Source organism: Selaginella moellendorffii, unplaced genomic scaffold (assembly GCF_000143415.4).
Source record: "Selaginella moellendorffii unplaced genomic scaffold, v1.0 SELMOscaffold_98, whole genome shotgun sequence".
In the NCBI taxonomy this organism is placed as follows: domain Eukaryota; kingdom Viridiplantae; phylum Streptophyta; class Lycopodiopsida; order Selaginellales; family Selaginellaceae; genus Selaginella; species Selaginella moellendorffii.
In genome coordinates, this window is record NW_003314359.1 from 260,922 (window position 1) to 276,148 (window position 15,227).

General features: G+C 49.2%; 1 protein-coding gene across 1 annotated transcript; it reads right to left on the minus strand.

Moving 5' to 3' along the window:
- Nucleotides 1–13,423: 13,423 nt before the first annotated feature.
- LOC9636662 lies at nucleotides 13,424–13,891 on the minus strand. Its single transcript, XM_002989498.2, has 2 exons — nucleotides 13,713–13,891; nucleotides 13,424–13,651 (listed from the first exon to the last, which is right to left on the minus strand). The coding sequence occupies exons 1-2, from the start codon at nucleotides 13,889–13,891 to the stop codon at nucleotides 13,429–13,431; spliced, it is 402 nt and encodes a 133-aa protein (XP_002989544.1). The 3' UTR covers nucleotides 13,424–13,428.
- Between the last annotated feature and the right edge of the window lie 1,336 nt (nucleotides 13,892–15,227).

The following is a 15,227-nucleotide window of genomic DNA, read 5'->3' on the forward strand; positions in this document are numbered from 1 at the left end:
GGGAACACCACTTGATTGAGGAGGAAGTATCCAATAGCAGTTGAAGAGGCGCTAGCAAGAGCACCAACTTCCACCCAATGAGTCAAGTAGTCAGAACCAATAATAACATATTCATTGCCAGCAGTCGACCGTGGAAAAGGTCCCATAAGATCAAACGCCACCAACTCAAACGGACGGGAAACTGCAATTGACTCCAACTGTTTTTCCGCAGCCCGAGGGGGAGTATTACGAGCTTGGCACCAAACGCAGCTATGCATATACCGGATAATATCACGTCGCATCTTTGGCTAATAGAAAGACCTGCATAGCTTCTCGATTATACGACGATGTCCCATATGCCCACCTAGAACAGGAGAATCATGGTAGGCATGGAGAAACCACAGAATAAAGATAGAAGGCACCACCAGCCATAAATGATCATCAGGATTTGTCCCCACAAAATAAAGAAGGCCATCTTCAAGATGATATTGAGAATGTAAATGCCGGAAAGGCAAGTCATCAGCAAGTGATGTAGAATTCTCAAACCCATCTCAAAGCCTTTGAATCCATGGCTCAATCTTTTGAGCCTCACGAACCTCATCAAGCAAAGGTAGACGTCTAGAAAATCCACAGATGCTGGAATGACAAGCTCGTCAGAAACATGAGAAGAGAGTGAAGAAGGAAGAGGAGTTTGAGAAAGGGCATTAGCATCAGCTATAGAACTCCCTAGGCGGTGAACAACATCAAAATCATATATCTGAAGTTTCAAAGCCCACCGAGCAGTACGACCAACCAGGTTCTTCCGCTTTAATAACAAAGTAATAGTAGCATGGTCACCTTCAAGTAATGTCTGAGAGCAATGTAGATATGCATGAAGTTTCTTGAAACCCTAGATTGCTGCTAAACACTCCTTTTCTGTCGTAGAGTAGTTCATTTCTGCTAGTTGTAATGTACGGCTTATATATGCAATGGGATGGCGCTGACCAGGCACACTCGAGCTCTCTTGCATTAACACACATTCAAGACCAATGTCAGAAACATCCACGCGCAAAATAAAAAGTCGAGTGTAGTCAGGATATGCCAAAACCGGAGGAATTGTCAATAACTCTTTGAGATCCCCAAACGCCCGCTCACAACCCGGAGACCAAATGAAAGATGACGTTGATGATTTCAGCAATGTTTGCAATGTTGCAGTGCGATCAGAAAAATGATCCACAAAACGCCCGAGATATTGCACCTTGCCCAAGAAGCGCTGGACATCATTCACACACTTCAGAGTAGGGAACTTCAGAACAGCCACAAGTTTGTCAGGATCAACTTGCAAACCCTCATGAGAAATACAGTACCCAAGATAAGTTGTGTCCTTGGATCCAAACACGCACTTTGACCACTTCAGCTTTAAACCAACATCATGTTGCCGATCTAACACTTTGCAAACATCACGAATGTGCTCCTCCCACGTCCCCTCCGAGTGGATCAAGACATCATCAGTGAAGTCAACAGTCATCTCTAGCATATCGCAAAGAACCTTATCCATTATCCGTTGAAAAGTTGCTAGAGCATTGTTCAAACCAAATGGCATCACCAAGAACTCATACAAACCAAATGGTGTACGAAAAGCAGTCTTAGGAATATCTTCTTCGGCCATCGGTACTTGGCAGTACCCAGAAGCAAGATCTAGCTTGGTGAACCAACGACTTCGCCCCAGACGATCCAAGAGATCAACAGTGTGAGGAAGAGGGTACACATCCAGGATCGATAGTCGATGCAGAAACAAATACTCCCATTAGGCTTCATCACAAGATGAGGTTCACATGCCTAAGGACTCCGTGATTTCTGAATAACACCCTTCTCCAACATCTCCTTGACATTTGCACGTAAAATCTTGATCTCCTTTGGTGACTGATGACGAACAGGAACCTTGATTGGACGAGCATCCCTAGTTGGAATCGGATGATGTGTGGCAATCTTGGCTCCAGACGATATGTCAAAGTCAAAGAGATCAGAATACTCCTTCATAAGCCGGTCAACTGCTGCAACACAAAGATCGTTGAAGGGATGGAAAAGGGAAGAGCAGAACAAGATAGAAATATAGGAGGAAAGAGTGGGGAAACAAAAGTAATGGAAGCAGAGGTAGAAGTAGAGGGACAAAGAGGTACGGAAGTGAGAGGAATGGATGAAATGTAAGGAAGTATAAGACAAGGGGGAGAAACCTCAAAGTCACACTTGGCATGATTGCGCTGCAACCAATTCATACCAAGAATGAGGTAAAAAGCTTGACTTGGCACCACCCGCAATGACTGCAACTCAAGCTTGAGATCGCCCACACGCACAACCAAGTCTGCCTCATCCCGTGCACATGCATGTGTACGGCTGTTGCCATAAAGAATGAAAACTGGTTTTGCCGCACAACACAAGTGTAGACGACAACGTGTGGTAACAGGTCAAGCAATAGAAGATAAACTTGAACCTGTATCAACCAACACAGAGAGAATAATAGGAGACTTCTTATTATAAAGATGAGCTTGGAAAGTAAACACTGGATGAACTGGTGCCGAGTGAACCCTTTGATGATACTCCCGAAAGAAGGATGGAGGGGTCACTGGCTTATTCGTGCAAGGTCCCTCCGTTACTCGCGCGACTCCTCGTTTCCCGGATGCATCTCGGTGTCCAAACCATCCATTGCAGCAGCACCAATGGGATGTTGCTGACGCTAAGGTCTCCACCCAGGAAATGGAGGTCGCCAATCCGGAAAACGCTGACAACGCCGATAAGTATGACCAACTTCATCAGATGCCCAACAGCAAACATCACGGCCACAACCACGTCCTCGCCCTTGAACTTGGACTCGAGTAGCAATAGCATCAACCTCCATTGGAACAGGACCATCACCCACAGGAAGTGGAGCTGAAGGACATGCAACGAAAAGTGGAAGAGGCAATGTCTCATAACGTTGTGCCAAGCGAAGAGCATTGTCAAGGGTGGCGGGAGCAAGTGCATGCACAAGTCCGACAAGATCTTGACGAAGTGCTGGCCACAACATTCCTTGCTTGATCCGCTTCGACATATTTGTGTAAGGAACCGACTCCCCGAGATGTCGTAGGCTAAAGGATCCCCAAAAGCTTGACCGAAATGACAAAGAGTTCATCGGATGGGACCAAGTCGAGGATCGAGTCCAAGACCGACTCTAGGACCGAGTTCGAGATAGAGTCCGGAATCGAGTCCGAGACCGACTCGGGGACCGAGTTCGAGTCCGAGTTCGAGACCGAGTTCGAGACGGAGTCCGAGATCCGAAATCGGGTCCAAGACCGAGTCCGAGGTCGAGTCCGAGGTCGGGTCCGAGATTGGGTCCGAGATCGAGTCCGAAATCGAGTCCGAGACCGAATCCGAAGTCGGATCCGAAATCGGGTCCGAGATCGAGCCAGAGACTAAGTCCAAATACTAATACGGGTCAAGGGGTGAAAGCCCAAAGCGTGCGTCTCCCAGGGGGGGGGGGGGGGGGGGGGGGGGGCTTCAAGGGGGCCCCAAAAAGTTAGTAGGGATAGTGAGGTCCAGGAACCAGTTTTGAAGGGACTCTCCAATTGGGCTTCCAAACCGACTTGAGGTTGAGACTGGGACCGAGGGGCCTTGGGTGGGAGTGAGCATGGACTTGGCTGGTGCCGGAGGGCCATCCAAGGAAGTGCTCAAGAGCAGCTCCCACTCCCGAAAGGGAAACCGACTGCGGTGCTCCCGGCTCAGGTGGAGTGGTGCCCCACTTGAGTACCTTGTGGCTCATTGGTCCTCGCCCTTCCGGGGGCTTGGGCCTTCCCTTCGGGATGGAAGAGGGGGGGTAGAGGTACCCATACCGAGCCGTTAGGCCACGGTGTTTCGCCCCGACGTCCCGAAGCAAGTGCTGCACCCAAGGCTTGGGATTTAGAGGGTCCCATGATCAAGTCTTGTGGTACCAAGGGGTGTTAGAAATCTGGAGGCTTGGTGTGCTTGGCTGCTTGTGCCTGTGGGGAGTGTAGCCGAACCTTAAGTCCAGTCTAACCCGGGGAGGGGGATTGGGAGAGATTTGGGAATCCGTAGATGGATGGCTAACACTCCGTTGCTCGTGCAGTAAGTAGCTGAAACCAAGTAGGAGCTGGTACCATAGGCGAGAACCTTGGTGAGGGAACCTAGCACAAGCCAAGGCAGAGTTGGTCGGATAGGCGAGGTAAGTTGGCAAATTGGAAAGGAAAATTTTGTGGCTTACAATTTGGCTCCGCACGAAGAAAAAGGCTTCGGAAACGAACACCAAATTGCATCACTGACTCAGATGGCCCTTAGCGAAGACAATGCAATTGTTGGAAAGCATCATCACAGTCATCGGCATATCCGAAGGCGTGTTTGAAAACATCCAGAAGAACACTCTAATGTAAGCGACTAATTTTTCCATTCTACTTTAGTCACTTAACCACACATTTGACCACTTGGAGGGGTCTCATTCACAACCTCCTGAAGTCCAATTCAGGACTTGGGACTTGCTAGCCCCGAGGATGGCATCTATGCCACTCATCCCTTGCACTTAGTCCAAGTGCTCCACATGTCTGGTCCCAAGACTGACACCCAAAGGTACCACTGACATATTGGCCCGTTATGCTAAGGCTATGCCCATTCACCTTTGCACTAGTGGTCCAATACCACTTGCATCACAATCCCGTCTCTCCAAGACTGGGCCAACCATCCGTGAGTGGTCATCCCAGATCCACTCCTTAGCATCCTTAGGATGCCTATTGACAAGGGGAACAACCTTCCCCAATATCCCTCTGTTAGTCCCCACTAGGTCCCGTTTTGCCCTTGGACGTGTTTGCCAACACTGCCACTGGATCGAGGCCCACAGGCCTGACCACTAATTCCCATGGTCCTCTAGGACTTCCTCACCACATGACCGTATCCTTGGCCACCACACCAAAGGACTGCTCCTTTCCCTTTCCATAGTCTGGGACTTGGGGACAACACTTCAGAACACTGTGGCCTTATGCAAGCCACCTGGGTACTCTCCCCGCCTTCTGCCTTTGGGTGCTCTAGCCATGGGCTTAGAGCAAGGTTCCGTTGAGCCACGCTTGGTATCCAAGTAGGTAGTGCCACCCACACTTGGACTGGGAGCATCGGCCAATCGATCTCCCGGGGGAACTAGAGCCAGCTCTTGAACACTTCACCAAGCTACCCCGCTTGTCAGTCCGTATTCACTCTAGTCTTGGACTTCCCAGTGGTCAGTTCATCACCCAACACTGGGTCTGGCCTTCCTAGGCCAAACTGGCCTTTCCTGGCCAAACTGACTCCACTGTAATCCTCCCCCTTACTATACTTTTGGAGCTCACCAAACCCCCCAGGGTCTGGGAGACGAACGCTTTGGGCTTTCACCCTCTCAGACTCGGACTCGGACTCGGACTCGGGCTCGGTCTCAGCCTCGGCCTCGGTCTTGGTCTCGGTCCCGGTCTTAGTCCCGGTCTCGGTCCCGGTCTCGGTCTCGACCTCGAACTCCATCTCAGGTCCTTCTCGGACTCCATCTCGGATTCCATCTCGGGTCTATCTCGGACTCCATCTCGGGTCCATCTCGGACTCCATCTCGGTCCATCTCGGACTCCATCTCGGACCCCGTCTCGGACTCCATCTCAGACTCCATCCCGGACTCCATCTCGGACTCCATCTCGGACTCCACTTCGGACTCCATCTCGGACTCCACTTTGGACTCCACCTCAGACTCCATCTCGGACTCTGTCTCGGTCCATCTCGGACTCCATCTCGGACTCCACCTCAGACTCCACCTCGGACTTCATCTTGGACTCCAACTCGAGTCCATCTCAGACTCCATCTCGGACTCCATCTCGGACTCCATCTCGGACTCCAACTCGGGTCCATCTTAGACTCCATCTCACACAGTTCCACATGTCATGTGTTGGTCCTTTTGGGTCCCTTTTTGGAGTCTCACTTATTGCTCTCTTCGTGCTTGTTCCTCGAGCACTTTGTTGGAAGTTCTACTCCCGCTCTCGACCTTCCAAGTCGGAGCTTTTAGTCCAAACGTGTTACGCTTGTTTGGCTTTCATTTCGGCCACTACCATGTGGCACCCTTTCCAGCTCCACTTTGGGACCTAGGGATTTTGTGTCTCACAACTCCACCACCCATAGACGAAGTTCGATGTCCTCATCGAACAGTAAACCCTTTTATAAAGTAACACCCGCAGGTATTACCATTCCCATCCTTGGCACCCGGCCAATATTTGTCTATGGTTTGACCCCGAAGGCTCACCATGCCTTGTCCATCCTCTAAGGAGGATAGTCTCTCCAAGTTAGAGATTGATTGGACCACTTGTGTTGGTGGTTTTTTCCTTTTATTGGTTTAGTTCTCGCTAAACTTGTTAGAGACACCGTCTCTATCTCAATCCCACTACTCCATCTTGAGTAGTTTCAATTTTCATCGATATAACCTTTGCACTTTGGAACGTTTACTTTTGACTTCTTGAAGTCAATTTTCCTAAGCGTCTCCGACACCTTACATTGCACATATTGTGCAAGTCCACTTCCCTATCCTAGGAAGTTCTTTACTTGAAGGCACCATCATCCTCTTTTCTATTTTGTGCCACCCTTGGCACTACATTCCAATTATCATCATTTGTGCCAGGGCTGTCTACGGCCCTATCCTTTGGCTACTTTGCCGCTCCTCACTTGGAGCTTTTACTTCGCCAAATTGGAGCACTTGGGAATCTATCCTTGGAAGTCCACTTCCTTTTCCGCAATCGATTAGCATCAAACACATTTGTGTTCCTTGGCTAACTTTGCCATTTGGATTCCTTCCCATGATTCCCATGGCTCTTTTCTTGGCCACTAGTCTTTTGCTCCTATCCTTGATTGTTGCACCCAGCAACATAGGATCGCTACCTCCATTTTTGAGGTTTCCTTTCGATTCCATAGCAAACACTTTGCTTTGCCAAGTCCAGAGGGTGTTCACCCCTAGTACGTCTCTTTAGCATTTTCTGTTGTGGGCTCTATCCACGGCCCAACTTTTTGAGACCCTCCCTTGGATCTCTTATAGAGACTACTTTCCTTGGACTTACTATGCCATAGCATTGACATAGCTCATTTCCCTTAGGTGTTCTTCCCACTTGGTCACCTCGACCAAGCCACACCTTTATCAATAGTTCAAATTAACACTTTGAACTAGGAATGATATTCCTTAACCCAAATAAAGACTTTGTCCTTGTTTAGCCACAAAATCACCTAGTGATCTCATCTTGACCCCTTAATAGGTCTATCAATAGGAACTAGATCTTCCAGACCCTTCTAAGTTGTTGACTATGACCCCGAGGGCATCCCCCACACTCGGCAGTGCGCCCAAGCCAGCCCTTTCAGCCAAGGATCCATAGCAACTGAGACTTGGGTGTCCCCATCTCATTCACCACGTCCTTGGTGCCCTTTGCACCAAAGTGTTCAAGTTAGATATGCCGAGCTTTCACTCTAAGCAATCTAACTGTGCATCACGACTCCGAGGCATCCCTCGCTTGGCGGTGTGCCCAAACCAGTCCCCTCACTGAGAGTCCATGACCACCGAAATATGAGTGTCCTCATATTCCAAACCATCACCACGCCCTAGTGATTTGGGACTCGAACCCAAGCACTAGAGGGTCGGGACTCGAACCCAACCTCCGTATATGTATCTACGGACGGCATCACCCTAGATGTCTGGTGTGACTCCCCACGCCGGTGCACCAACTTATACTTAAAGTGCGTTACAGATCACAGCTTAGGAACCTAGTTCCTCCACATTGCCAAGTCCTCTCACTTGACAAGTCCGTGATCATGCATGGACTCCTCCATGCTTGGCCCCATGGCCCACCCTTTTTGAAGTAATCACCTTCAACTAGGGTATTCGTTCCCCTGACTTGCCAATCTCGTTTGGCAAGTCCTCCGACCACTGTAACATGGTTCCTGCATAAGCGTGAAAGTCTTTGACCATCGACTTTCGTTCAAAGCCCTCTCTTTGAACACTCGGGAACTACTTCCCTAACCTTGATAGCCTTGCCTCATGGCAAGCTTCAAGACCACGCTTCTGCTGCGCCACTCTGATTTCGTGCGTTCCATGAACCATTTACACTTTGCCTTTCTAGGTACTAAATTACCTAGAATCATCTTTGGGAACCTTGAAGGAACTTTGTCCCTTAGCTTGCTATGGCCTCCCTTTTCGCAAGCTTTATAGTTGCTATATAGTCTAATATGGACAATTCCATATTTTAGACTGTCCATGGCCTCACAGTTGCTAGCAACAACATCCTCGAGCACCCTCTTGATTCTCCACTCCCAACTTGCATAACCACCATTGGATATGCCCTTCAATTTCTATGGTTTAATTCTATCCCAATACTACTTGCCTTTTGGCCCCATATGTTTCCTTTGGTTATTCTCCTCCAAACTAGGAGGATAGCTTTGCACATTTTACTATGCCTTAGCAAGTATGCTTAGGGATGAACCTACCCGATAGCCTAGGGAGTGGTTCCTCAATCTTGGGCATGCTCACTTTATAATCCCACACACCGGGGTTAATGTTACTGCTTATGGGCCTTTACATGCCCATCACTAGCCTTGCCAAAATTCCATTTTTGGCTTTGTCCAATTCGGGTAGACAGTCTTCTCTTGTCTCCACAATATTGGACATTTGGATAGCACCTTCTATCCATCATTCATTAAGGACTTAGTCCCTTGGGCCTTATCTATTGCCCTTGCGACATGAAACACCACCTCCTGGTGTTCTAGAGTGTTTGGGTGTCCCAATGATGGCCTCCGGACAATGAGCATTCCCGTTTACGACATTGACTTACTATATCGCAACATAAGCAATTTATCCTCTGTAAGGGTATATTTAACTTCCTTATACCATTAAGAAGTCTTGAGTAGCTACCTTCTACCCGTTTAACCAATTATATTGCACATCTTGCTTAGTTGCCTCATAGCTGTCAAGTCCTACAACTCATTGCTTGGTGCTTCCACACCTCCATCATTATCTGGGTCACCACACTTCAACCGCATGCCTTCCAGCTTAGGCCATGCCTTTCCCGCTTCTGTTGGGATTCCCTTGGCAAGGGGTTCTTATGAACCCACCATCATAACCTCAAGGTATCACACCTTGGCATATTTGGTGTCTCCACACCATCGGCCCCACGAGCCTACCCTTATGACACTACTTATTAGTGTCTAGATCTTTGCCAAGACCAATATAATTGTTCCTCATACTAACTATTCGTTAGCACTGCACTATAGTGCTTGTACCCAACTCTGGGCCAAAGTTGCTTTTTTCTGGGAACATCTTTCCCACAACTTTAGTATGGCATATTCGGCCATTAATGAGATACCTACTATTCTCATACTTGGATCTTATGATCCTCCCCATACCTCATGGGGCACCATACACCTTAGTCAAATGCTTCAACCAATCCTTTAGGACCATTACCTGACTCCGCTTGAGTCATCTAGCATTTTGGACTTTGCTAATCCAACAAACTGTGAGGTTTCAGTCTTAGAGGTGCCAACTCACTGGAATACAACTTCTTGTATTCATGTCCTACTCATAAGAACAATCTTTGCAAGTGTTACTCTGACACTTGATGATTTTCTTGGGGCTAACCTTTGCCCCTTAGGACCACTTGTCCATGTGATGAGAATACCAACTCATCCTCTAAGTACACCCTCACCTCCTTGGGTTGTTCTAGCATTTATTAGAGGTAGCTCCGACTACCATTTCAAGGACTTGTGTCCTTTTCCGTATTTGACCTCTCGCGGTCATTACTTCTGGTCTCACATTCATGAGCACCCACCTCAAATATATGAGGATAATCTTGTGACTCTTTTATTGTTTTGGAGTCTTTATCTTTCCCGTGATCCTAACTATAGTTGTTTACCACAATTACATTAGCCAGTTTGCAAAGTCAAATCCTCATCTGGATCACATCCTCAACTCTATGAAGAAACCTTTATACTGTTCCCAAGATCCCAAAGTTGTTCCCTTACTGGCCCTTTTTCCATCCACCACATCGTGCGCAAGTTCATGCATGAACTTGAGTGGAGAGCCATGTCTTTTCGACATGCTACTCCTCGAAGATAGGTCCATATCTAGGACCCTCCGATTCCAATACAAGCAGTGATATACTTGGCCACTAATAAGAGTCAGATTAAGGAACAACTCCGATACCAAGTTATAAGCGACTAATTTTTCCATTCTACTTTAGTCACTTAACCACACCTTTGACCACTTGGAGGGGTCTCATTCACAACCTCCTGAAGTCTAATTCAGGACTTGGGACTTGCTAGCCCCGAGGATGGCATCTATGCCACTCATCCCTTGCACTTAGTCCAAGTGCTCCACATGTCTGGTCCCAAGACCGACACCCAAAGGTACTACTGACATATTGGCCCATTACACTAAAGCTATGCCCATTCACCTTTGCCGCACTAGTGGTCCAATACCACTTGCATCACAATCCCGTCTCTCCAAGACTGGGCCAACCATCCGTGAGTGGTCATCCCAGATCCACTCCTTAGCATCTTTAGGATGCCTACTGACAAGGGGAATAACCTTCCCCAATATCCCTCTGTTAGTCCCCACTAGGTCCCGTTTTGCCCTTGGACGTGTTTGCCAACACTGCCACTGGATCGAGGCCCACAGGCCTGACCACTAATTCCCATGGTCCTCTAGGACTTCCTCACCACATGACCGTATCCTTGGCCACCACACCAAAGGACTGCTCCTTTCCCTTTCCATAGTCTGGGACTTGGGGACAACACTTCAGAACACTGTGGCCTTATACAAGCCACCTGGGTACTCTCCCCGCTTTCTGCCTTTGGGTGCTCTAGCCATGGGCTTAGAGTGAGGTTCCGTTGAGCCATGCCTGGTATCCAAGTAGGTAGTGCCACCCACACTTGGACTGGGAGCATCGGCCAATCGATCTCCCGAGGGAACTAGAGCCGGCTCTTGAACACTTCACCAAGCTACCTCACTTGTCGGTCCGTATTCACTCTAGTCTTGGACTTCCCAATGGTCAGTTCATCACCCAACACTGGGTCTGGCCTTCCTAGGCCAAACTAGCCTTTCCTGGCCAAACTAGCTCCACTGTAATCCTCCCCCTTACTATACTTTTGGAGCTCACCAAACCCCCCAGGGTCTGGGAGACGAACGCTTTGGGCTTTCACCCTCTCAGACTCGGACTCGGACTCGGACTCGGGCTCGGTCTCAGCCTCGGCCTCGGTCTCGGTCTCGGTCTCGGCCTCGGCCTCGGTCTCGGTCTCGGTCTCGGCCTCGGCCTCGGTCCCGGTCTCGGTCCCGGTCTCGGTCTCGGTCCCGGTCTCGGTCCAGACCTCGGACTCCATCTCGGGTCCTTCTCGGACTCCATCTCGGGTCCATCTCGGACTCCATCTCGGGTCCATCTCGGACTCCATCTCGGACTCCATCTCGGTCCATCTCGGACTCCATCTTGGACCCCATCTCGGACTCCATCTCGGACTCCATCCCGGACTCCGTCTCGGTCCATCTCGGACTCCATCTCGCACACTTCCACGTGTCATGTGTTGGTCCTTTTGGGTCCCTTTTTGGAGTCTCACTTATTGCTCTCTTCGTGCTTGTTCCTCGAGCACTTTGTTGGAAGTTCTACTCCCACTCTCGACCTTCCAAGTTGGAGCTTTTAGTCCAAATGTGTTACGCTCGTTTGGCTTTCGCTTCGGCCACTACCATGTGGCACCCTTTCTAGCTCCACTTTGGGACTTAGGGATTTTGTGTCTCACATCTAATCCCTGCGAGTGGCTGCTCCCAAACCGTTGTACCACTACAACGCTGTCCCTTGGAGACACATGGGAAACTCACACAAACGTCAAGCATCATCCCAAGAATGATATGTGGCAATCACCGTAAAGTGATTGAACCAATGGTACACATCATCCCCAGGATTTCTGCGAAAGAACTCCATCCAAACGTAAGGATTGGCACCAAGAGCAGGATGAGTTGTACCATGTGCCATGAATGCCGCTATCAATTGAGTTTAGTTGTTCAATTGCAAGCGCATAGCATCAAGCAATTGTACCAATTGCTGCTCCAGAGTCAAAAGAGGAGATTGTTGATCTGCCATAGAGACGAATGAAAAAGAAAGAGCAAAAGAAGAGAAATGACAAAAAAGCTAGAAGGAAATGGTAGATCTAGACAATGCAAAAAGCTAGATCTAAACCAAAGTTCTGAAAGGAAAGAACAAAAGAAAGGAAATAGAAAAAACTAGATCTAAACAATACAAAAGTTAAATCTAAACTAAAATCCCAAATCCAAACACTCCCTAGGGACAATCAAAAGTGCCCCTCACCTCCACCAATGTGAGTGCATGGAATATAGAAAGGGAATACAGAAATGTGCATATCAATTAGCCCAAAAACCCTAATTTATATACAAGAGCGAGTGGTTCGAATTAAAACCAATCCGACCGCTACCAAAATCCCACTACACTAATATTAGTATATAGCATCGTAGCCGTACACTTAGCCCTCACATGTAAATATATTCTTAAATAAATAAATAAATAAATTACAATCGATTTGAATAATAAGCAATATTAATTAATAACAATCCTTGAGGTCCAATTTCACAATTATATATTATCAAATTACCATTATTTATTAAAATAACTAGACAATGTTCATAGTAGTCATTAAACTAAAAATAAACCTAAATACGTTAATACTAAGTTTAATGAATTCTTTTATCATAAATAAAACATAAATAAACTTTTATATCAATTTACAAAGATGGCAATATTAATAACATGCATATATTTACATTATGTTTTACAATAATTTTATATTTATTGCAAATTTGTGAACTATGTTTATTGTGATGTACAGATTAAAGATGGTTTTGCATGATTCTATTTGCGTAAACCATGTTTATGTTAATTGTGAACAAAATGTGAACCATCGCAATTGTAAAGGTGGCATATTGCAAATTAACATATGTGTACAAACTATTATTAACATATTGTCGAACTAAATTTCTAAATATATTTGCATCAATTTACAAGGATACTTTAATTGGACAAAAATATTTTCAAATGAGTTATGTTTAGGTTTATATGATTAAATTAAAATTTAAAAACAGTGCATTGTACATTTATGTATGTTCCTGGATCAGATTAAAGATGAGTAGACGCAATGATGGATCCGCCTATGCTTGATGGGCACAGCTTGATCTAATAGTTTTCGTTTTCTTCACAGCTAGTGTCAAAATTGAGGGAACTATAATGCAAACCGGTACCTCCTCATCGCTCAGCACCCGTTGCTCGCTTCCTTTTGCCTTGAGCTCGTGGAACTTGGTTTTACTGATCCTCCCATGTCACCTCCGTCTCCAAGCCCTCCGGATGAAAAACCAGCTCGCAGCCGCCCTTAAAAAGAATGAGCCGGCATAAACTAATCCACGCAATTGCGCTTTCGTTTCTTGGAATGCCAACTCATGTGTCCAATGCACTGCCTGCTCTCCATGAACTTCTTCCTGCACGTCACGCATTCGAACGCGCCACCACCTTCCACAGCCTCCAAGCTCCTGAGCTCCCGGATCTTCTCTCCCAGCTCCAAGTTGGCTATCACGTACTTCGAAGCCGCCTCGAAAGTGGGCCACGACGTGCCATCCGGGCTGTAGAGGAGGAGCTAGTTTACTTACAAGCGATGGAATCGATCGGGCAAACACTTCCTACCTTCGAAAGTCGCGGAATGCCAAGAAGTAGCGCCCCTGATCCTTGCGCAGCCCTGCCACCACGGACCATCCCTCGGGGAGGCCCTTGGCCGCCACCACCTTCTCGCGTTTCGCCGGCGAGATCCAAGTTCCTCGCATCCGGAGAATGTGCTCCGCCAGGGCCGCCGCCTCCTCCTCCATGGTGACTTGCCCTAGGATCAAAGAGTGTCCAAGTTTAGAACGCGGAATATGCTACTGACAGTTAACGTCCGTACCGTGGAAGATCAACCGTACGCGTTCTATCACATGAGCCGGAAGAGCAGGGTGGATTGGCTGGCCTCCACCCTGCGATCGTGTTCCAGCGCCCGGGATCTGGCCAGGGGGAGAGAGATCCACTCGCGGATCCTCGCCAGCGACGAGGACAGGGGCAGCGTCTACCTCGCCAATCTCCTCGTCCAGATGTATGGCAAATGCGGGAGCGTGGAGGAGGCCCAGTCGGCGTTCGACGCCATCGCGCAGCCCAATCGCTTCTCCTGGAACATCCTCCTCCAGGCGTATGCCCACAACGGGCACCACGACCGCGCGTGCGAGATCTTCGACCGCGTCGCGTCGCCCAACTCGGTGTGCTGCACCAGCATGATCACCATGTACGCGCAGCTCGGGCGAGTCGGCGACGCGCAGGCGGTCTTCAATCGCCTGCCCAGCCCGGACTTCGTCTCCTGGAACGCGCTCCTCGCGGCATATGCCTCCAACGGGCATTTGCAGCGGGCGGTGGAGGTGTTCGCGAGGATGGGCGAGCACAGCGTCGTGTCGTGGACCACGCTGCTCCAGGCCTACGCCCTCTCCGGCCGGATCGACGAGGCCGGGCGCCTCTTCGACGCCATGCCGGAGAGGAACGCCATCTCCTGGAACGCGATGCTCGCCACCCAATGCCGCGGCGACGACCTCGAGCGATCCAAGGCGATTTTCGACGCCATGCCGCTGTGGAGCGCGCGATCCTGCAACTGTATGATCACTGCGCTCTCAGACGCCGGCTGCGCCGATCTCGCGCAGTCCCTCTTCGAAGCCATGCCCGAGAGGACGACGGTGTCGTGGAACGCGCTCATCGCCGCATTCGCCATGGCCGGGCGGGCCGGCGACGCGAGGGCGTGCTTCGACGCCATGGCGGAGGAGAGAAACCTGGCGACCTGGAACTCGCTCCTACTAGGGCTCGTCCAGGCGGATGATCGCCTCCACGACGCGCGGGGGATATTCGACAGGATGCCGCGGCGGGACGTGGTGGCATATACCACCGTGATGTCGGGATATGCCCGCGCGGGAGATTTGAACGAGGCTGGGGCGGTGTTCGATTCCATGCCCGAGCGGGACACGGTGGCCGGGACGAAGCTGATGGCGGCATATTCCCAGAACGGGCGTGTGGACAGCGCGGAGATCCTCTTCCGTACCATGCCCGCCCGGGACATTGTCTCCTGGAACACACTGATTGGGGGGTACGGACAGAACGCCAGGGCCGACGACGCGCGGTCGGTCTTCGATC